Source organism: Varanus komodoensis, unplaced genomic scaffold, assembly GCF_004798865.1.
Source record: "Varanus komodoensis strain SLA01 unplaced genomic scaffold, ASM479886v1 scaffold7_3, whole genome shotgun sequence".
Lineage (NCBI taxonomy): Eukaryota > Metazoa > Chordata > Lepidosauria > Squamata > Varanidae > Varanus > Varanus komodoensis.
This window is the reverse complement of record NW_025336480.1, coordinates 9,164,847-9,189,137: the sequence shown is the minus strand read 5'-3', so window position 1 is coordinate 9,189,137 and position 24,291 is coordinate 9,164,847. Positions and strand designations below refer to the sequence as shown.

General features: G+C 44.2%; 1 protein-coding gene across 7 annotated transcripts in view; it reads right to left on the bottom strand.

Moving 5' to 3' along the window:
* Window positions 1–2,476: 2,476 nt before the first annotated feature.
* The window catches only part of P4HA2 (prolyl 4-hydroxylase subunit alpha 2), a 59,901-nt gene continuing 38,086 nt past the window's right edge, over window positions 2,477–24,291 (bottom strand). Inside the window, exons 10-18 of one of the 7 annotated variants that reach the window (XR_006417017.1) lie at window positions 22,717–22,787; window positions 22,123–22,222; window positions 20,042–20,095; window positions 15,002–15,067; window positions 13,248–13,316; window positions 12,896–12,992; window positions 11,989–12,064; window positions 11,292–11,356; window positions 7,592–10,386 (exon numbers count right to left, since the gene is read on the bottom strand). Coding sequence is in view for 6 of the 7 variants with exons in the window: in XM_044454291.1 (XP_044310226.1) it covers window positions 11,994–12,064; window positions 12,896–12,992; window positions 13,248–13,316; window positions 15,002–15,067; window positions 20,042–20,095; window positions 22,123–22,222; window positions 22,717–22,787 (528 nt within the window). In the remaining variant the exon portion in view is untranslated. The other 6 variants (XM_044454291.1, XM_044454292.1, XM_044454296.1 and 3 more) reach the window with 6 other exon arrangements.

The window sequence follows — 24,291 nt, the reverse complement described above, 5'->3', positions numbered from 1 at the left end:
TTTTCTGTCTTCCATGTTCTTCCTCATGTGCTCTAAGTATGTTCGGCTAGAAGCAAGGTAGACAGCGCTCCTGTCGTCTGAGATACGGGAGCCCTTCCTGCGTGGTGCTGAGCTGGGGTGGCAGTCTGGGTTTCACCGCCCCCTGTGCCATGTCCTGGTGAAGTGGGTGGGGGTGTGGCTGGCATGGGGACACCTATATTTATTTTCTCATCTTTCCACTGTATTCAGCAAGGGGAAGCCTGCCCTAGAGTGGAGCAGGATAGGGTGCAAGTGTGCCGCCTTTTTCTGCCCATAGCACTGCCCCAGGTAATGGTTCCTCTGGCAGTGATGGTGGCATACCTTGTGCTCTTTTGGCATAGCTGGACTCCCTCCCAGATCCCACTTCCAAAGCCCCCTGACCCTTGAAGTGCGCTTTAAGAATACAATTAGAGCATTAGGAATAAAAAGTGCACTGACATTACTAGGAAACTTAGGAAACCATAATTGCACAGAGACTTCAAAATCCTTTGCATGCCACAGAAGCAAGCCTGCCTGGGGTGAGTCCATGGCAGCCTGTTTGACTGAGAGGATCCTGAGCAGAAGGCTAAGTGCTGAGCCGAAGATCACAAGGTCAGGGCTGCAGAGTGCACTTGATTGCAGCCAACAGTCTGGATTAAATCTACTCATTTCATTCTTACATTTATATCCCACCTTGCTTCTACTATAAAGAACCCCTGGAGGATTGCATGGCCCTCCTTTTCTCCCTTTTATGCTCACAACAACAATCCTGTGAGGTAGGTTAGGCTGAGAGTCAGTGACTGGCCCAGAGTTGGCCAGAGAGCTTCACAGACAAGTGAGGACCAGAACCTGGAGCTCCTGAGAGCCAGTCTGGCTCTCTAACCACCACACCACACTGCCGAGAACCTGAGTGGAAACTATTGATGTATCCCTCCTTGAGTGTGTGTGTGTGTGTGTGTGTGTGTGTGGCAGGGACTGTTGCCGGGCAATGTCCGTGGCCCCACTTTCTCCTCCTATGGTCTTTATCTTCAAAGTGCATTTGGACCAGACAGCCCTACAAACAGCAGGATTGCTGATACCCACCCATGCCCCTGCAATGGCCCTGAATAGGCACGCCAGGGGCTGCCCACATGAAGCTCTGCCTTCGTGCAGTGGGGCCAGCAATGGTACAGAATGTGTGTCACTCGTCATGTTCACCTCCTGTCACAACCAGGTCATGCAGGAATCCCCTTTCTACACAGTCATTTCATTCCGTATTCCATTCTCTACAGAGGAAAACCACACACCATGTATGGGATTTTTTTTTTTTTTTTTTTTGGCCGTAAGATGTCATCTCAAAACAGAGTGTGGCCACACTCACAGTTATGCTGCAGGTCGTTTATGTTTTGGCCTCGATCACCTGGACCTGTCCTCTGTATTTCACCCATGAATCCCTACATCTTTCTTCTGGAACTTCATACCTCCCAAATATGCACAGAATTAGCATGATCATATTATTCACACTCCCCTCTAAATTTCATATAATACATGAAAACAGCAAATGTCCGAAGTAGCTGTCCAGTGAGGGAGGCTTTTTTTTTTCCAGTTGTTAGTAGACCAAGGCGAATGAGTACAGTGTATCTCTCTCTCTCTCTCTCTCTCTCTCTCTCTCTCTCATTCTCTCATTCTCTCATTCTCTCATTCTCTCTCTCTCACACACACACATGTTAGAAGGAAAAGAGCTCTGACATCAACTGAAACTTTCATGGATTAACAGAAGGAAACCAGTTACCCAGCGCAGTGCTTAACTGGCAATGACACATTTCCATGAGCAAGGTTCAGACTAAATAGCACACTCATATATGGGACTGGTATGAAGATCTGAGTTCAACACTGAAGCACTTTGCACAAGAAGAGCCATGCAGGATCAGCCCAGTCCAGCATCCTATTGACGCAGAGGCAAACCAGCTGCCCACAAGATCGCACAAGCAGAACTTGAATGCAAAAGCACACCTTTTGTTGAAGCTCCCCAGTAACTCATATGCATAGACACACCTCCTTTGATACAGTAACAGATAACCATCAGGACTAGCAGCCATGTCCAAAATATTTGCATTGACAAGGAAGGAAGGAAGGAAGGAAGGAAGGAAGGAAGGAAGGAAGGAAGGAAGCTTTTCCAGCTGCTGCCTGTCCCAAAGAAACACATGATTTCCCTTCCACTAGATGGCGGAGCCTACAGGAATTCACCCACTTCCATCCTTCTGGTCCCTACCCTGCAAAAGCTGAACGGTGGATGAGATAGGCAAGCTTGGTAGCCCTTTCTGACTGGATAAAGCCTATCAAATTTAGGATGAATAGGTTTGGAGATTTCTGACCAAGGTGCTTTTGTAGTGGTTTGTTTGTGGCTTTTGTTATCCCCGTAACTATTTTATTCCTTGGCAGGCACAATAGTGCCTTCTAAGGGGGATAAAGCCTGCCAAATTTCATACAGTCAGATGCACAAGTTTTTGTGCAAAGGAAGTCTTTAAAGTTTGGAGAGGGAAGGAGGGATTCACTATGGCATTCTGAACCATGTGTATGAAAATGGTTTAAGTCCTATGTTGGCAATCTTCAACGTTTTAGAAAAGCAGGGACAGTTGGCTAAGTAGTTACGATTAATTAAAAAGAGTCGGGGGGGGTGTTTTCTGTTTTTTGTTCTCTGCTCAGTCGACACCAGTGGATAGGCTCATTCTACATTGTTCCCAAAAACATACTGATTAGAAGTAAAAATCATATAACTCTCTGGTAAAGGCAATTCCTAGGGGTGTCAGTCAGATAGTAACAAGACAGACAGCTTGAGATTGCTGGACTCTGTTGGGTCTTCTGAAGCTTCGAGGCTGACCAAGTCTTCAAGAGCAACACAATTTGCAATAGGCAGCTTTGGAAAAGCTCTACTTTCCTGTGCGCAGAGTCTAAATCATTCCAAACCAGCCCGCTTTGGTTCTGGATTTCACATCTTCTGAACTAGATGCTCATCTTGCCCACCATCCCAAAACTAAGTAATGAGCTTCCATCACTTTTTGTGAGGAGCACACCAGTGGGCCTTTCTTTCACTAGCACAGGACTTCTGAAACGATTAGAGAATTGCACCCTTAATAATACGTACTTTGTATTCATGTGCCTCTTCACTTTTATTTCCATTTGAACAAAAGACGTGCATAAAACAGCAAATGAAAGCAGCATGTACGGGGTGGGGTACAAATGGAGGTCATTTTCTCCCTGTTTCGCAGGAGAACCAGAGCTTCTCCCATAAGGCTAGTTGGTGGGGGATCCAGGACAGGGAAATGGAAGTATTTCTTGAGTCTACATATAGTTGAATTACGGAATTCATTATCACCAGATGTTGTTGTTGTGTGTTGTCAAGTTGCCTCTGACTTACTATGAATGAGTGCCCTCCAAAATGGCCCATCCTGTTCAATTCAAGGCTGTGGCTTCTTTAAGGGAGTCAGTCCACCTTATGTTTGTTGTCCTCTTCTTCTGCGTTTGACTTTCCCTAGCATGGTAGCCTTTTTCAGGGAACCTTGCACCCAAAGTACAAAAGCTTCGGCTTTTCACAGACCTGTCCTCAGCACCGTATTTCGAAGGCATCTGTTTCCTTCCAGTCAGCTTTCTTCACAGTCCAAAGTCTGGAGGTTCACAAAATAGTGGATACAAACTTATGGTAGATATAGCTATCACAATTGGTATATATTATGTTTGGTATCAGAGGCAGTATCCAGGGGAACACAACTGGCAGAATCCTGCTTAAAACAAATCCTGTGTGAAACAAATGTTGGGCTAGATTGGTTTCTGGTCTGGTTTCTTTGGACAGGACCTGCCTTGCCTGCAAAAGTAGTTGGTAAAGCACCATAGATAGTGATAGTGTTGCATTCTCCATGCTTCCCTGAGCAGAAATGTTTCAGGGAAAGCACTACCTGAGTCTAGTTTTCTTTGGATGAGGGAAGAGTGGATACATGTGCCATTTTGTAATATTTGCTTTATTTACAAATATATACGCATAAGTGGATACAAAAAACAGACAGATGAATACAACATCAGTTTCCAAAGACAGGCCACAAGGTAGGGATGGATCAAACTATTTCCAGTTTGCGCCAACTTTGCATTTGTCTGTTTCATCCAACTTTTCATTTACATACAAATTTGATTGTGTGAACCACCCAGAGAGCTAGGAATGAAATTAATAATAATAATAATAATAATAATAATAATAATAATGGTGTTCTAGAAATGAAATGAAATAAATAAATAATAGCATGACAATTCATCAGGAAATTAATATACAAATGTCCATTTAAGCAGTTTTAATATATTTTCTGGCAAATTACACTTTTCTAAAAATGCATTTTCATATCTTATCTCAGCTGACAGCTGCAAACAAAATGCACATAAGGATGGAATCCAAAGGATAATTATGTTCCGATCTCCATGTTAGTTCAGTTTTCATTGAAATTCACAGATATGGAACTCCTCAAATAACCATCTGCTTCCATTGAAAAAATAGTCATAATATGATAATAAATAATAATGGGTTGGATCGAGATTTGGGTGCATACAACTGCCCTCTTCTCCCTATGGCAGTCCCACCAGACCCCAGAGGATCAAGGGACCCTCTGCTGAACAGCCTGCCTCCAAAATTAGGAAGAGACATTTTCCATATGTGTAGCCTTTACCTTCATAGGTAGTATAGGCTGATCCTTTACTCCTTCTAATGCCATTCCATGGATCTATTACAGGCAAGATGGATAGAATTTTAAATTCAAAAAGCCTGATGGTCATCTGGTGGAAGGGTTATTTGCAGCTACTCTCTAGAGCAGGAGGGGACAATGGGTGGATGTTCAGAGGTCTTAACCTACAACTCCCATCAGCCCTAGCTAGAAAGTCGATGGTGAGTGACCATGGGAATTGTGCCCTCAAACCATTTTGAGCTACATTTTACCTACCCTGTTCTAGGGACTGCATCATGTGCACAAATTCTCATAGTTGCTGTTTCCACAAAGTCAACCATTTTAAAAAATAGAATTTAAAAACATGAGTTTTGGCAAAATAAATATACCTGGGGTGATACTTTCAGCACATGGCATTTAGTAGATTCTCTTTGTGAATCAAGTCCTTTGATGTCATTCCTTCATTCTCTCATAGAAAGTACCTCTCTGTTCACTACTCCAGAAACCGAGGTGCAGAAACCTCATGCAGGGTGACGTTCACCGCACTGCAAAGCGGGGGTTTTTTCCGCTTTGAGAGCCTTGTTACTCAAGCCCCATACAGCAAGCAGGGCTCATGAATGCTGTAATAGGAAGCGGACTTCAGACTGACTTGCCTGTTCCAAAGGATTATGTTATGCATGTGCAGCTTATCATACTATGCATGAACAGGGTCCTGGCGGAAGACTGCCCAAAGAAAAGTGTTAGCTCAGAGAGCTCTTCATTCGTGTAGCCCTTGGGATACGACCAGCACCCTCCCGGTGCCTCAGAATGCATCCCACAGAAATGAGGGAGGCTAACTGGGAAATCGGGATTCCAGGCAGATGCTTTCAGTGTTCGGACCAGAAGGACATCTTGACCAGGAGAACATATGCTTTTGCCCAAGATGAAACCGGCCACAAGATCCCGGGAAGGGCTCTTCCACAGGGCCGCCCCCACCACTGGGCAGATTGAGGTGGCTGTTGGGGAGGGCTGCACTCCTGTCCTGCCTGCGGTTCCCAAGCAGCGGGGTGGCTCCTGTGCCACCGTGCAGGACGCTGGACCCTGATCCTGCACACGCGGCCCTTCTGCTGTTCTTACTCCGGAGCTGCACGGTCTGCACCACCCGCCCCGTGGCTGCTCAGCAAGCTTGATGCCTCAGGCATGCCACCGCGCGGCCGCTGCTGCTGAGGGGGGCCCCTTGCCGGCGACGCAGTGTGACCCGGTGGTCACTCCGGTCTGATCTGCATGCAGAACCGGGAGTGGAGGAGGGATTTTGTCTCTCTCCTCAAACAGGAAATGTCTTGGGTCAGTCCTGGAACTGCAAAGCTCAGGGGGTGGACCTGTGTGTAAAGCACGAGGCCTACCACGGAGTGACTGCAGCCCCAAAATCAGGAACGCTTGTGGGGGGTCTGCTCATGGCAACCCTGTCAAAGGTATGTTAATGTGACCGGACTAGTTATGGTGGGAATTTAGACCTTGCCCAAAATGGATGTGGGGACTTGGTCCAGCAATAGCCCCAGTAACTTTCATCATATAGTTGATTATGAAGCAGACACTGATAATTCAGAGACTACTACAAAATACCAACCAAAATTTGGATGTTTCTTGCTAGAAATGTGAGGTCTCACTTATGCAAGTGTTGAACAAAGAAGTGTGGCACATGCCAAGCTATCTGAGGTTCAATATGATGCATGGAAGTGTTTTATTCATTTATTTATTAGGGAGATTCACATTCCATTTCCTCCCTGTGTTCTCAAAATGGCACACGTATAAAAACATACTAAACAACGATCTAGAAATAAAACAATATTAAAATGAAAGAAAATGACCCCAACCTATTAAAAGACCCGAATTTTTCATTTCGGTAAAAGGATGGAGAACCTCTCCGAAATGCAATAGCTTTTGCTCTCCTGAGGCTGGCAAGAGAAGCATTTCTGGGGAGGAACTGCAGGGTAGAGTGCCGTCCTCACCCCTTGTGCTGTACCCGGCAGCCTCAGGAGCACTTCTGCTCATCACAACACATGCCGTCACAGAGAAGCCGATATGGAGGGCATTCCTTCAGCTGACCAGAGCCCAGATGCTTCAGACTTTGAAGATGAAGACCAACTCTTAGAACTGTGCTCAGAAAGTGTGCATCAGCGCATGCCAAGTATCGGTGCCTAATTCTGAGGGTCAGTGTGATTTTACAGTCATGATTTGATTGTTGCTTGGGGAGGGGAAGAATTAAAAGTATTAGAATCCATTTATTGAGAGGAAGGTTAAGCCACAGAGAACGGGCAGAGGAAACCGTGCCGGTCATAATGGGCCCAAGGAGAAAAGAAAAGGCAGCTGCAGTTGAAAAGGAAGTTGAAATCCAGAACAGGGCTTTGCTCTTGACTCATGAGGCAATCCCCTAAAAAGTGAGTAGCTATGCCGCAATGAAAGAAGTAGCATGCTAAAGTAGGCTGAGCCTTGTCCAAGAAACAAACTGTGATCTTTCTTGGATCATGGACGGTTTTTTAGGAAAAAGATGCCTGTTAACTTCCTAAAATGTTAGCCTTTAGTAGGTTGGATATAGTATGAGAATCAAATGCACAGATGTATGACATCTGAAGTGGCAGGGCAGAATGTCATGCCAATCAAAAAAGATTATTTGTTTTCGATATTATCATAATTATTTCTTATTTATTATCCCATGCATGTTTTGACAGAAAATCCCAAGGAAATGCTGGGAAGGGCAGGATATTACTACTAGTAGTAATATCGGTGCCAGGTCAAGACCTTTTTATTTAATCAATATCTTAATATGTTTTAATGGAAATTGGATTTTATTGTTTGTATTTTATTAATTGCAGCCAGCATAGAATAGTCAATTTATCTGTTTTATTCTGATTTATGTTGTAAGCCATCCAGAGATGCAAGTAATGGACAGCATACACATTTTATAAATAAATAAATAAATAAATAAATAATCCACTACTACTGGTATGAGTCATGCATAGGATTACACCATGATAGACTTTGTAGGCTGCCCTATAACCAAAGTTCTTTCAGCAGACTACTTGAAACATGCTCCATGAAACTGGCTTGCTCATTTTGTGATCCTCCCACCTGTGGCACAAATCGGTTTAATTTTTCCAAAGACACTGTGAGTTAAACCAAAATGCAAATGCTAATGTGTGGAAACAAATTCCATCGCTATGCAACAAACCAAATATTTCTTCCAGTTAGGAAATTACCTAGCATTGAAATATAATTTAAGCAAGACAAGAATACTTGAAAAAGCATGCCAAATTATTTTTATCATGTATTTTGACTCAGTTACTGGAGAAGGAGATGTGAAAAACCACCTTGCTTAACCTGTTTTCATTGAGGATATTAATAGATTTAGTAGCAGCAGAAAAACTAAGATAATCTGTGATAACAGAAGCCGCCAATTGTGTGCCCACTTGAAATCTGTACCCAGAATGAGCGCAGCTGCCGTGTCGTTGCTCAGCGCCTCATTGCTGAGATGCACAGGATGCTGTCTTATAAGTCTATTTGTTTGGGTTCATTATTTACTCATACAGTTACTTCCAGCCTGCTGAAGCATGACAGTGCGCACATGACGCAACCGAGCAGTGTGCTCTGCCCGCCTCGGGGCTGTGATGTGCCCCACAGGCCATCACAGCTGCACGGCCACCTGCCCTCCCCTCAGTCCTCCAGCAAGTATCCCAGAGGACCCAGCCAGAGCACTGAGGTGTCCGCTGTTCCGCCGCCTTAGCCAGCAGCCACCCCACTGCGAGGTGCCTAGCACAAGCTGCGGGTAAAATACCTCCCCCCGCTCCGCTCGCTTTGCAGGCACCTCTCAAAATCGGCAAGTTGGGACTACACAGCTGCTTGCAAAGCAAGGTTTTGCTTTGTGGATGGGGGGCCCTTTCCATCCTCTCCACAATGCAATGTCCTGTTTTTCTGGGTGGGGGGATCAGAGGTCCTTGGAAGCCCACCAGCTATGTGCTGTTAGTATGGGGGCACTTGCAGAGTTAGAGGGAAGCCCCAGTGATAGAAAACAGAGTTCCAAAGGTGCCTACCCCCCTAAATTTTGCCGAGCCCAAGGTGATAAGAATTCAGCAAAAATTGAAAAATGGAGGGGATTTGGGATCCCAAATCACTGGGGATTTAGGATTACCCACCCACACATGTGCAATGTTCAAGGAACTTTGCTTGGATGGGTGGGAGACTTTATGCATTTATTATTTATTTCATGCCTGTACCGCCCAATAACCAAAGCTCATAACAAGTCATGCATTGTTGTGGTTGTTACATGCCACTGAGTCAGTGTGATCTTATGACAGCCCTATGAATAAACACCCTCCAAAGCATCCCATCCATGACAGTCCTGCCCAGCTCCTGCAAACCCAAGGCTGTGCCTTCCATTATGAAACCAAAAACCCTACATTACACTATAACACGTGAAGCTTACAATTACAATCTAAACTTGAAGAAAGGCCTAGAGTGAAACCTAGCAGCAGTTCAAACATTTAAAATAGAGTAAAATAGAGGAGGTGTTCCCCAGTACATCATTTCTGGCTGGATGGCTGCTTCTTTAAGCAGAGGGCTGTGGCCCTGAGTTACCCATGTTTGGAGGGCCCACAGGAGCACCCCACCCAGAGCACGCAGGTTCTGTGGTTAAGTGTGCTTTACACCTCCCAACCCACAGGTGTGTTCAGTGCCTGCAAGGATGATGCTGCGGTGTCGGTGCTACCATGTTTAGGAACACGCACTTGTTGGAGGCGCAGCAACAGGGATTGTGAAAGTTCCCGAGAGGCAGTTTTTGTAACTCAACAACAAAACGTGTGGGATTCTACAGGCCTTCAATATATATATTTATGTTTTAATTTGATGTTGTTTATTTTTTCATTGTTTAGAATAAAACATGACAACATAGAACAAACACACTGCATTATTGTCGCTGTTATCTTTCCCCTGTTATAGCTTATGAATGTACTGCTTTTGGGATTTTCACACCCTTTTGATAAGCAATGACCTACTCCCCCTCCCCTACTCACACCAAGAACCAGATGCCAAAAATGTGTGGTGCTTGGGATATGCAAGTTCATGACCAGCTTACAGCTCAGTAGCTCTGATTGCTATCTGTCAAAGGGAGTGGAACAAAATCCCAGTCTACACACAGGTCTGCTCCTGGGAAGAGGAGACGGAAGCAAAAGACCTTAGCCCAGGATGTTGATTCCAGTCTGACCTGGTAAAATGAGAACCAAGAATGAAGTAAACCTAATTAGTCTAAAGAGATGACTTTCTGCCTTTGCTTTATATTTGTTAAACAAACGCTGATTAACAAATAGGCAGCAAGGTGAAGCCACAACTGTCTGGAACAGAAAGCATGGCAAACTTGTGTACCCCCCCATTTCTCTCTCACAGAGTAGTTTCTGGCTGTCCAGCAGTGCAGAATGGTGGAATCATCAGCGGATCATTATTCTTGATCATTCGGCTGAACAAGCAAACATTTTTAGGACTCTAACAAGATAATAGATGTGCCTTTGGTTTTGCCAGCAGGACATTCCAAGAGCTTTCAGCCTGAAGTTGTGGTTTTGGATCTCGCTCAACTTCATCTCAATGTTTGCGTGTCAGCCATATGGAACACACATTGCTATAAAGCATGGACACGTTATGTCATGTGCTATGGTGAGCCTGCAGATCTTTGTGTATGTCACTACAACATAGGAAAGGAGTTGTGTTAGATACTGCAACAATACATAGCAATTCTTTATGATTATTACTTTATATGTCTAATCCATCACTTTCCTTTGTGTGAGAAAGCCAAGCAGCCTACCAAGTTCTCTTCCTTTCCATTTTATCCTCACAAAAATCTTGTGAGGACAGTCAGTGGCTGGCCCAAAGGCATTCAGTAAGCCAAGCGGAGACTAAACCTGTATCTTGTGAGTGCCAGTCCAACACTCTGACCACACTGGCCCTGGTGACAGCACCAAAGATCAGTGCCAGCAGCTTATGTTTGTGCTGCTGCTCTGTGACTGCAAACATCCCTTGGGCCAGCCTTCCCCAACAAGGTACCCTCCTGGCATTTTGGAGGACCAGTCCAGCCTTGTCCACTGGCCATGCTGCATGACGAGTGGCACAGTCCAAACGATCAGGGAGGCGCCAGCTGGGGGAGGCTGCCTTAGGCTATCACAGGAAGGGCCAGTGCTCTTTGCCACCTCGCATTGCTCTAAGCTGTGGCTGGTGAAATACAGCTGGTGCACTAGCAGAAATCCATTTGCACAATGGGATTTTCTCCCTCCCTCCCTCCCCTTCGCAGCCCTTGGAGCTGCCTAAAAAATTGTCCGGAGGTTCCCCAGATCTCTGGCAAAGAAACTGAGTGTACTTGAACAGGTACAGAGGGAGCAGCAAACCTGAGAGGGCCCCCTCTCATTTCTGCAGATGGAACCGGTTTCTTCAGCAGAAAGACACTGCTGGATTCAACACAGAGCTCCCATGACTGCAGTGTTGGGTACTTGCATTGTGCAAGCAGATCCTGTTTTCACTCATAGCCAACGAGGGTGAAGCAAACATATAGGATTTTAGCTTACATTGTTTTGCATGGACAGTAATTTTACTCACGTTTTTTGCTTGATGCTATTTTTCTTTTTTTTAGCAAACATCTTCCACAATGTGGGACTTAAAGCCTGCAAAAGATGTTGCATTGCACAAGGAAATGAAACCTAGGACTTTGAGATGCTCACGTACCCATGCTCACACAAACATAGAAGAGGAAAACCTGCTTCCATGGCAATGCCAAGGCTTGTCTTCCTTGTACCCCTTCACAGTTGCAAGGCTACAGGAATGATAAAGAATGCAGGCCACTGTTTGCAATTAATAAAATGAACATTACAAATGCTGCTTCTTTTAAAATAATATTTTATGTAGTTTTTTAAAAGTTGCAAACCCTAGAAAATACAGTAACATTAAAAATGTACATTTGAAAAATTGGTTCACTGACAAATCTTTAATGTTTAAAAAAAAATCTCCATGTTCAGAAGACAAAGACCAAAGATCCTGCAAGCTGACAGTGTCTGTGTTTTTTCCAGAGACCGAAGAGGGCAGGGAAATGACAAACACAGATAACATGGGAAGAAATCACCATGTAGCACCAACTGTATGAAGAGCTCTGCTTCCACTGATGGACACTTCCTTATCTTTAAATAAATAGTGCCATCATTTTTTCATAGTAGAGTAGGAGTCATTTCTTAGAAATGAACTGGACCATGCACAAAGATGTGGGCAGATGGTAAAAAAAAAGCCGAACTAATATGTAAACCTTTTTCAGTCGACTTCTGTTGTCCCGCATGGTCTTAAGAACTCATTTCCTCTCTCATGAAACCACTTGTTCGATACTGTGAAAGATAAATGGTTTTGTGAGGATGCTAGCATCAGGCCTACATGCAGCATTCTCATGCTGGGTTTTGCAGACTTGTACATGAGCCATCTCCCTCTTGCGATAGGTGCAGGAGGGAAATGGATGAGGCTAAGGCTAACCAGAGTTCTCCTCGCTCCCTCCATCCCATTCTCTCCACAATTTCTTTTATTTTTAAATTCTCTACAACCAACTCCATTAGACCTTGACGTAATTAAAATACATAATCCAACACTGAAAATGCTATTGAATCATTAAGCTCTGCCTAGCCATTCATGTCCAGTTGTTACTCCCAGGATTAAACCAACCAATACTTTCTAATCTTTGCTTTAACCATCATCTAGGAACTGAACATTAGAATCACAGGCTTAGTTTGTTCACATGATCACAGGTAAGTAAGTTTGTTTCCAGCCCTGACTGCACTAGTTGCATGCCTGCTTTTTTGCATAATTACCCTCCCCAGGCATGGCTTCTTGGGAGTTCGAGCCCAGCAAGACCTTCCAGATCCTGTGGCCTGTTACAGGGTACGAGATGGTTGATTAACTACTCCAACGAGCCAGTATTGCTGGATTCAGACACCTGTGGTGGTGGGAGTTTGGGTTGGCAAGCTGTTCTCTCTGGGCTAGTAAGCCAGGATGGGTTGCAATGACAAGCACAAACATCAAAGTAATTTTAAAGTGATCTGACATTACTGAAGACTGTCTCAAAGCAGTGCCCTAATCCTAGGCTGGACGTGATCCAGTATTTCATCCTGTAACTGCTTAGTTAGCCTGCAATGTCTCTGAAAACCAGGCGGGGAAATTTTACTCACCCCATTTACACCCCACTAACACCGGACACGCTGCATGCCGTGTTCTGTAATCACCTTCTCCACTTCTGAAGAGGTTATACCAAAATACAGCAGTCCCCTGAAAATGAAAGAAAAGTAATTCACTTACTCTACGGACATTTATGATGTGAACATGTCGTGTGTGGTGTGTCACCATCAAAAGTCTATTTTACTATTTAAGAAATGCCTAAAGTGCATTTCTTCCTAATACAGGGAGTCCAGATAGGCTGTTCATCCTTGATATATGTGAGTATATATTTCCACGTGGTATACAAGTGAAAGAATAGTGAAAACAGTGTTTGCAGAAGTTGCAATGAGAAAACTCAGCTGTTACCTTTTTGGGCCAAATTGCAGCTCCAAAATCTGGAAAAACTGTGGCACCTCCAGCTTCTACATCGCTCATCTGGGAAAACAATAGGAAATTCCAGTAAAAGTCATTGATGATTCAGCATCACAGCCAGCACCAGCCACAAGATTCTTCAACTGATTAATAGATCAGAAATATATAACTTGTTTACTCTATAGTCAAATTAATTGGAGCAAAGGATTAATAGGATTACAGGATGTGGATTGATCAGGATAATAGCAGCAGCAAAAGGCTAAGGAATTTAAAGACTCTTGTTGGCCAGCAATTTATGTTTACAGGGTTGTAAATGTAAGGGGCAATAAATAATTTAGGATTTAGCCTAAGAAGAATTATTGCACCTGACCTCACTTGAGCTTAACAGCAAGTCACACTGTATTCAGCTGGGCTTACTCCCCAGGAGGTGGGTTTAGGACTGGAGCCCAAACCCCTTCCGGAAATTTTCTTTATGGTACTCATCAGAGAGAAAAAGCTGCATAGCCATTTAGCCACACATTTCCGCAGCAAATTGGAAGCATACCTTGGCACTGGCAACACTGCTTAATTATATGTGTCTCTGAAAGATCCATTTATGGGTCTGATATATAGAACAGACACATCTCTGTTTCTGAGCTAAGAAATGGTTTCAGGCCAGGGAGCAACACATTCTGAGAACACAAATTGCCCTTGGCCCTTCCATTTGATGGTTTGGATCCTAACTTGCTTTTCCTTTCAGGCAATGGGGCATGGGGAGAGCGATTTCCATCAACTCCCTCCACCATCTGCAGCTGCCCGTAACAAAGCAGACTGTGGTCCCAAGGGACCCACCTCAGTCCCAGATCGCAGCTTTTGCGGGAAGGGAGTGGCAGGAAAAAGCCATTCCAGGAACATAAACGCTATCCAGTTAACCATGTAAAGGAAGCAAGATATCTCTAAGGAGATGTAATGGCTCTATTTCTGAGACAAATCCTGAGACAGAAAAGGGGGTCACAAGTGAACAATCTTGGCTCTAACTGGTACTAGATTCCTGGAATAGTTGTGTTTGGAGCTTCAGGACAAGTATCTTATTCAATTCTCCTGCTGATACGAATCCCATTATCCTAGCGTCAGTAACCTCTGTTCTGTAACATCCATAGCATTTCCCGGCGTAGCTAGAAGTCACTTAAGCTAGACTAATGTGATCCACATTAGGGGAGGTTTTGAACAGGATTCCACCCTCAGGATGCCCTTAGGTATGACCATGTTACCACAGGTGCATGAACATGCTGCAAATTCAAAAGAGCTGCATGAAGGCTCTGTGCTGGCTGACAGCAGCAAGCAAGGAGAGGAAATCAGAAATACCTCTACCTAAGCAAAATGTCTTTGAAATGCAAAGCCGAAAACACACCCAGTTGATTTCATTGTCAGTTACATAATTCCTAGTTTGTACACCAGGAAGTCAAATTGCCCAGCATGAACTTATGGTGATGCCAATCAAACAGCGGAGACTATCTGTTGTAAACTTTGAGAGATGGCTTGTAAAATGCTTGCTACAAAGCTCTGATTGGGCTGGGGGAGTTTTCAAGCACATGAAAGACCCACAACACAAAATGTTATCAGCAGCACATGATGAGGAAGGAAGGAAAATAAATTCTTCAGTACAAATATTGTGATGGAATGTGACGCTGACATTCGATTGGTGATATTTATGCTGTATGTCAGAAAGAAAGCTCTCATTCCATAGATACAGAATTGCTCATACTTACATAATTTAAAAAAGTGGCCACACGATTCCCAGTCCCTAAACTCTTGAAAGCATCAGGTTCCTCTTTCTATAAAATTAAATAAAAGTAAACTGCAAACTTCAAGCCCAGAGAAAAGGACACAGAGGTACTTACATAATTAAGAAACGTCGCTAGCCTATTTCCTTCCGTTTTGAGTGAGCTGTCAAAGGGTCGCTGAAACAAACAACAACTTTAACCCAACTTTTCAGATTGGTTGCATGATTGCAGCTTTGGAAAAGAGGACATGCAGCTTGACTGTACCCACGCATATTTGGGAGCAAGTCGCACTGATTTGTTTAGCGAGGTTGTTCCCAGGTGAGCATGCACTGAACTGAAGCCCTAAAGTCCCAGGCCAGCAAGCTTGATGCACGGTGCATTAATCCAGGATAGCATACAAAGCCAACACTGCAGCACAGAACTAAAGCGGTTTGCTTTCTCTTGTCCCCTTGTCTCAAAGCAGACAGCAGCCATGCTGGACACTGCCTAAGTATACTGAGTATTTGCATATTGCAAACCAGCGTACATGGCAAACTCATGACTGAATAGGTTAGGAGTATAACCTATGTAACTTTGGAAACTCATCACATTTTCCCCCATGCTCTGTTCCTAAATTATAGCTCGCTGGAGTGACAGAACAGTGCTCATTAACATCTGATTTGGAGAAAACAGATACAGGATGAAAGAAAGACCAGATGTTGGGTTTCTTGCTGGGTTCTGCTCTGATGGAATATAATAGCAATAATGTTGTCAGCACAAGACATGGTGGTTTCTGGTGATTACGAGGATTTTTTTATTGGAGCAATGTGTGAGCCTCCTTCGTTATTAATTCAGGCCACACAGGTGCAAAGGTTTGGATAGGGGCAATTTTATTAATCTTTCCTCTCAAAAGCTATGGTTTGCTTAAATAGCTCTCCTTGCAAATGAGATTTTAGCCAGAAGATGTTAATAGTAAGTTATTACATAATTATTACAAAGTAGTCCACAAGGTATTGAAGGTTAGACTGAATACAGAAGATGGAAAAGCAATAAACAAAAATTCTCAATTTTTAAGACAGACTTCGCACTGGGTCCACACCTGGTACTATGTTTATAAAACATCACTCTGAGAAGATCAAGAACCAATTTCTAAGACAATATTTAAGAAGTATACTGACTTCAATAGGAACATTTATGGCAGGCCAGGCTGCATTCAGTTCAGATCTGTACATGCACTGCCTGACTGGATTTCCAATGAATATAGCATTGTTTGCTGAACACCCAGCAGATGACTGAGCTTAATGTGGGTTGTCCTTCCGCCTTGTCTTCCACCTGGTTCTGGCACATATCCCAGCACCCTTTGTGGCAGAACTCATCTTATCTCTCCCTCTCCACTTCAGTTGCTACCCCTGTTCATTTGCAGCCTGGGAGCAGGTTTTGGAGCTGCAAAAAAGCGTTGTACTTTTTTAAAAAAATCAGCCCATGAAACTTATGCAACTGTGTTCACCTTTTTAAAATTTATTATTTTCAGTCTTTTGCAACTGCTCTTGCACCTGACTGATATGTGCAGTCTTGCCTTGTACATTTCCTTTTCTGCTTCAGTTAGCACAACAAAGTGGAATAGGTAACACAGAAGAAAACTCACAAAGTGAGACTGCATATACGTTAATTTGCACACAGCTACCAGAGGCCAACTACCAGGTTGCCAACTGAAAAGCACCCTTAAAGGGAAGGAAAGCAACAAAAGAAGGTGCACCAAAAGGGAAGGAGAAGCTGGGGAATGACAACAGGTACTCCTTAGCAAACATAACCCTCTCAGTTTTAAGTGCTGAACTGAATTGTCAGTACCCACCACCTTTTCAACACTTTTCGAGTTTTTAACTACCCCAGAAAGGAGCGTTATTGTCACCCCACCTTTTGGCTCACCTTCTTTTGCCACTTCCCCTGCCTGAATTGGGTGTTTTTCAACTGATGACTTGGTCAATGCTTCCTGACAACCTGTGTGAAAAGTAGCTCATATGAAGTATTACCTGGTCAACTTCTTTGTCTCTTAACTGCTCCCCTTTGCTGCTCCCTTTGACAACCAAAGCCATCAGAGAAATTGACCAGGCAAGACTACATCCATATTGGACAGCCATCAAAATGCATTTGCAAGACGTTAACAAAGAAAATTTGAAAATTAAAAAATTTCCCAGTACAAACACACATATGTGACAGACCAGTGGCCATTGCTCCAAAACGCCTCTTGTGCGTTGATGGAGGAGCAGCTGCAAGTGGCAGCAAGGGTGAAATTGAGAAGAGCAACAGAATTTTTGCTGCTCTGTCCTCTAGCTGATCCCTGCAAGCTATGCTGAAATTCTTCCCCCCAGTTCAGATGACATGACAGCTCCACATGGTACAAACAGTCCCTAAAACAAGCCATGGGTTGTCAGGGTAGGAAAACTCATGGGAATCCCTCTGAGTTCAGACAACATGACAACCCACAATGCTGAGCGCTTGTGTCATTTGAATCAGGTCAGAAGAGAGAGAGAAAGTAGGAATTTTAAGAAACAATGTAGAAGGACTTGAGACAGTGCAGAGACAATGCATTCCAGAATGCAGAATGAGGGAATGTGGCTAAGGGACTGTATCACACCAAATTAAAATGTTAAGAAAATGATTTTAGATAGATAACAGAATAACAGTGCAGCTCTGTTGAGCTGGTAAAAATGTAAAGTGGCCTTTATTATGGTTTCACTTGTGCTCCCCATCATTATAAGAATGCACATCAGGAATGGATATCAAAACAACTTCATGAAAGTGCTTGAGGAATTAAAAACAAACAGCCTGCGGTAGAGCTGTTTGAGAAAATTTAATCACTATAAAGCAACAGAAAAAGAGCTTCAAGTGTTAAGCTGAGCTGCATACATGGCGTCAGACCATCCAAAGCCATAAAAAATCTGATGGCTGACTTTCTTGAACCTTGGCAGTTCAGTGTCAGCTAAATTCCAAGTCCAACATCCTCCATATCCCAACAGTACAAGAGTGAGAATCTTGTTGGTTGTTTTGATGGCTTGCTTTCTTGCACAGATCTGCGTTAGCACATGCACATGGTCTCGAATCAGACACAAGGACCCCACTGGCACACGCTTCTTCCCTCTCTTCTCCCCGTGCAGGAAGGCAGGATTCACGGGGGAAGGGGGAGTATCACCCAGTCCACGTCAATGCAGCTGCAACAGCACTGCAGGCAACCGATCCTGCTTTTGCAAGCTCAGTTGAGAATGTCGGGTTTGGGACTGCTCTGGGAATAATTGCTTCTCTTAGCAACAGTTTGGATTCCAGTTTTGCACTTAGTCCCTTTGAATTCGCTGACACAAAAATAAAAGCAAACCAATGGTGTCTGAATACAGAAGTGCAAGCAAAGGAAAAATGTATTCTAACTCAGCTTTTCAAAACAATTGTTAAGCCAAGCTACAACAAATAAATCTTTTTTTTAGGACATGAGTTGTCGTTGTTATAGGTTCTGTTTTTTGTTTTTTGGTTCAGTCTCTGTAAGCCACCCAGAGACTTTTTAAATAATTGGGACGGCATACAAAAACCACAAATAAATAAATAGCTTTCAGAAAGCAGTTGGTCATAGCAGACATCCTAGGCTGCTTTGTAAGGGAGAAATGTTACTAGAAGTTTGCTTGTAGGAAAACTTTGTTTGGCCATAGGATTTAGGGAGCCTGCATGTTTGCAGGCAGCAATGACCAGAGTGCTGGTGTCTGCCACCACAAATGCACAAAGTGCATTTCTACGTCTAGCACACCCAAAATGGGCTAGAGCTCCCAAAGATGTGCCCCCTGTCATCCAAATTTTGCTGCAGGAAATCTACTTGCAATGATTGGGTCCGCCATGTAAACAAGGAATTTTCTCTGAAATTCCTGCTGAATTACAGAACTGCAGAGCAGTTCCGTTGATGTCAAAGTGCTACTGCAGACTTGATGGATCCCGGCGGACATCTTGCTGCGCTGCACAAGCTGATTCACCTGGTGACATTTGCCTGCAGAGGAAGTGTGATCTGACACTCCCATGCTCAGGGTTGGCCATCCCACTGCAGGTTCAGCCACCGGCAGCGGGTGGGGAAATGCCGAGCTATCCTGCTGTGCGTTGCAAAGGCCCCAATGACACATATGCATCACCTGGTAATATTCTGTTGCAAGGAGACATGGGAAGAAAGTCGGCTCAGTGGCAGCCACGGCTCCCAGCTACAGCTGTGCCATGAAGTTCAACACGCCTACTTCCTTCACAGGTCACTGGGCCCATTTTAGGTACACGCTGGTATGGAAACACCAGAAGGATTGGGTGGTATGAGAAAAGCAGCACGTCATCGCCCTTGCCACTGAGCACTACCGCAAGAGCCACGTCGCTGCAAATAACTGGAAGTGTGAGGCAGCGCGTCAAAAAGAAGCACGAGGTCCTTTGGCCCTTAAAACTGGACCTTCCATGAGCAAAGTCCCCCGCACACCACGAGGGCCACCCGCAGCGGAAGCCACTCATCTGTCAGTGGCAATTTCTTAAGACAAAAGTATTCTCTGGCACAAGACAGATGGTCCCCATCCATTCAGGGTGCTCAAGAGATGGCATGGACCTTTGTTCCTGGATCTTCTGCACCGGCACCCTTTTCTTTGCTCAAAAGAGAAAAAGGGGAGATGGATCAGGGCTATGGCACTGGAGGATGTATGCTTCATTTCTATTTATTGTCAATTCTTTTGTAGGCAGCCTTTAAGAACACAACCCGCTTCCTCCACGGTTTTCCCAAAGGCAGCCCCCTAGTCCCCTTGCCTCTTTTCCTAATAACAAGTGGAAGGCTGTTGAAGGCAATTTAATTCTGGAAAATTGCAAGGAAAAAAGGGGTTAAGTCTTTTCCCTTCCCCAGTGTAGGCCTGATCCAGGGCAACCCTCCCCCACTGCTCTTTTTGAGCAAAGAAAAAAGACCTCAGGGTTAATTATGAAATGACATTGACTCTAGTTTGATGTCTGCTTAGAAGTCACAAAGAAAATATCTGAAATTAAGACCCTTACCCTTGAGAAGTCGAAGTGTGGCTCATACTGTCCTCCCATGCCATAATTAGCAACCTAAGGTATGGGGAAATTTAATTAGCAAAATAAAATCTATGAAAATAAAGCACTTCTTCTGCAGGTCAGAAGAAAAAAACCACCACCACCACCACCACCATCATGCCTTTGATTTGCAAGAAGTGTTACACAAGACAAGACAATCAGTCCCTCCTTATCTGTAATTCAACATAGGAGCGTCAGCGGAAATAACGGAAGGGGTACCTAATTAATGCAGTTACACAGGATTAGGCATAAGTAACCACAGGACGGGGGCACCTGGAGTCCATGGGCCAGACGCAAGCTGGAGGCGCTGCTCACTTGCACTGCCAGGTTTCCCCGCTCAGCCAAGCCCTGCTCCTGGGACCTACTCCCTCTTTCCCAGACAGGGAAACCTCCTCCCTCCTCCCTGAACAGAGCTAAAAATGCCCCCTCCGTTCCTTCCCAACAGGCTTTTTACTAAGCCCACATGGTTGCCAGTGGAGGTTTTTAAAAGCCCACGTGCAGCCCAGGAGGGAAGCTTGCTTGTCTGCATGCTGGGGGTGCTGCTGGCCCTCCCCTCCCCAGTGCTGCCCCCGTGCGTGCACGCGCGGCAATGGGGCTTTTAAAAGGTTGAGATGGGAGCTCTTTGGGAAGCCTGACTGCTGGCAAGGGGCATGCTCAAGAGGCGGCCGTGGGCGTGTGATCACGCCAGCGAGGGGCCACGGCCAGCAGCAGGACCCTCCGCAGGGGGGGCCCCTCTGCTGCCGCCAAGGAGGTAGCAACTGGGCTGGTGCCAAAAGCTCGGGGAAAATGAGGGCTTGTGGAGGGATCTGAAGACGCAGAGGGCTGAGATGCTTTTCTAGACTGAGCACAGCCAAAGAGAAAGGCTGGAGCTTTTTGTGGTGCGGGGGGGGGGGGGGGGCAGCAGAGCTTCAGGGGAAGCTGGAGAAGCGAAGAGCATGGGCTAAAATATATCGGGCTGCACAAGCGAAGCAGCAGGTGAGCATGGCAAGCCCATGGAGGGCTCCTGCGGTACCTGGGAGGGGAAGGGCCACCCGAGTGCAGGGAGCAAAGCAGGGCAGCCTGGTGATCTGGGCAGCAGAGTGTTCTACTGCAGTGATGAACAGGAGACCACAGAGGAGAAGGTGGCCAGGATGAGGGCCAGAATTTTGGGCAAGGAGACAAGGAGGACATGCCATCTTTTTGTAATGTTGCCAAGGAGAAGTGGCAGCACTGGGCTATACGCTGGGTATGGAGAGTGAAAGAGAGAGAGCAAAAGTTCATGCTGTTCGATAGGGTGGATGGTGACACTGTTGGTGATCAAGAAGAGTTTCCAAAAACTTGAGGATCCCCCCCCCAAAAATATTCAGAATGGGGAGCGTGGGCTTGAGATGCAGTCTGCAACTGGAAACTGGCAGCTGGAGATGCAGCCTGGGAGAAGAAAGACTCCTGTGCAGTGAAATTGGCTTGTTTATGACACATTTCTCGGCACATTTTTTTCCTGGACAGATGTCAAAAACAGCAACTGGAGGAGACACGATCTACATTGTTCCACGTATTAGCCGCTCCCATCGGTGCAGATGCTCAGAACCTCTGCTCTTTGACCTGTTCTAACTGTCAGAAAATACAAGATTGCGTAGCATGTGGTATTCCAGTCCACTGACCTGACCTGTCCTAACCTGAACTGAACTGAACCCACCAAATTTCAAATAATGGGGCAATTCTTTGTTGCTCAAAAAAATTTACAGATAATGGCTCTAAACAGAAAGCAAAAATTTATGTGCAGGAATTCTCCATGCCAAGCTGAAGCTTCCAGGAAAGTTTTAGTGTCAGAATTTCTCATTCAAAATTTATTAAAAAAAAGATGAATATGAAACAATTGATAATGCATGATAATTGCTCATTCTCTCATGTACACCCCCTTTTTTTTTTGCTATCTTCCATTTGTAATTCATGACACCACAGAGCTAACAAGCTCCACACCGTTCTATTTCATAAACTGGAGCATGAAATACAGCTGAATTAACTGTTTCCCATGTAGACAGATGGAAAACGTTTGCACTTACCTGCAATAATTCAGCTGTTTTTGTAGTTAATCCTGTTATGTGCTCCATTCGGTGATTCACTTTGGCAACAACCAGATCATCATCTTCCTCCAGCCATGAACTTGCAGAAAAGAAGAGGAATTAGAAAACCCTTTCCCAACATGGTGAAATTAAGTATACAGTTTCCCTAAATATTCCTCTAATCTCTGGAGTGAGAGCAGGGCAGGAAACAAATGCTTATTTATTAACAAAAACAAAACCATTATTAATAAGCCACCTTTCAGGGCTTAACCTTTACTTGACAGCTTATATAATAACAAAAGTACAATTCAAACCACAATAATTTCTGACATAGAATAAAAGTTATTTAAAAGCACAAGTCAGTAAAAATAATTACTGCAGAAAGGAAGGAAGGAAGAAAGGACATAAAACTTTCAAGCAGTCTCCTGAAACCTAGATTTTATAAGTTTTGACTGTTTGTTCTGATTTGAAAATGGGACAGGTACAAGGCAGAATGTAAAAAATCCAGATCTGTCAAAGCTTTAATTTATATAAAAAATATTTGGAAAGCACTCTTCAGAAACTTAGAATAATCTTCGTTCTCAGTCAGCTTACCTTTTAGACACCCGATAGTTGGCTACCGTTAGCACACCTGTCTTGGGATCACGTACAGTAGCTCTTGCCAACTGTATTAAAAAATGCAAGATTTAATAACTGTGCTAGCATGAAAAATACATTACAAAGCCAGGTGAGTTTCACCTTCTGTCCTCATTCATGGCTTCATATTCCTATATCAAGTTAAGACTTGGTGTTAAAATAATTGTATGGATTAAGTATTCTGGGAAATAAGGTACATAGCATTATTCATCTCATGGGTCCAACATAAGATTTGATTAAATCCTATTAAGTACCAGATCCTAAAAACAAAGCAAGCACCTTCAACGTTTAGTCTGGGGAATGCTGGGATTGCTAGGAATTTTTATATCCAAGTATGCATAGCATTGCACTGTAAATGTTGCTTTACTCAGTACAGCAAAAAGCGAAGGGAAGAGGTGAAGGAGCCAGGTCATTCTTTACAGACAGATCTGGGGTTGTGTTAAATCAGAGGCTTCATGCAGCCTCCCACCTCTCCTGATGCAGCCTCTTTGGCATCCGTGGCCACAACAAGATGTGCACCCTGGAGACCCTCTGAAGCCACAGGTGTCACTTTTAGGACCTCACCAGCTGCCAGTGTTCCTTAAAGTGATCCTCCAGGAAATATGGCAATTACATTAGACTGAGGGGGGACATGATATCCCTCTATAAGTACCTCAAAAGCCGTCACAAAGAAGAAGGTCAAGATCTCTTCTTGCTAATGCCAGAGTGTAGGACACGGAATGATCAATTCAAGTTGCAACAACCCAGATTCAGGCTGGGCATCAGGAAAAGCTTCCTCACTGTCAGAGAAATACAACAGTGGAACCAGCTGCCTAGAGTGGTCGGGGGTTCCTCCACACTAGAGGCATTCAGGGCAAAACTAGACAGTCATATGAGTGGGATGGTGTAACACAGTGTCCTGCAAGAGAAAGGGGTTGGATTCGATGGCCTTCATGGCCCCTTCCATCTCTACTATTCTATGATTCTATGATATATGTGGCTACAAACACTTTCTTAAATCGACACCATTTGGCTTAGTTTATTTACCCTTAGTTCGCTTAAGTTTAGTTAGCCAAATCTTTGCTTAGCCCTTAGGATAGATGCTTGAGAGATAAGTATATTCTGCCATATCATTCTTCTGCCCATGTTTGATAATAGTGTCCTCCATATTTTCTCATTTGCCTGTTAATCAAGCTCTTAATTTTCCCCTCTTGGCGCAATGCAATGCCAGAATTCCAATTCATCTGCTATTCTGCTGCTGGCTCTTGCTTCACAAATCACTGCCGGAAGCCAAGTTTGCTGAATATTAATTATATAATGAAGTATGGTTTGCAGAGAGTTCCTCATTATGCATGCAGTTGTATTATCCTTGCCATATGGTTCCTGTTTGTTGCTGTAAGCAAGGAAGACATTCACAAACATCTCATAGGCCCTTCAGTTAATTAGAGATTACTGACCTCCCTTCAGCTCAGTTTGAAATATGAGCATCATTAGGAACTAAAGGAATAATCTTCATTTCCCCCTGAAAGTTATAAATTGACTCATAATGCTGAT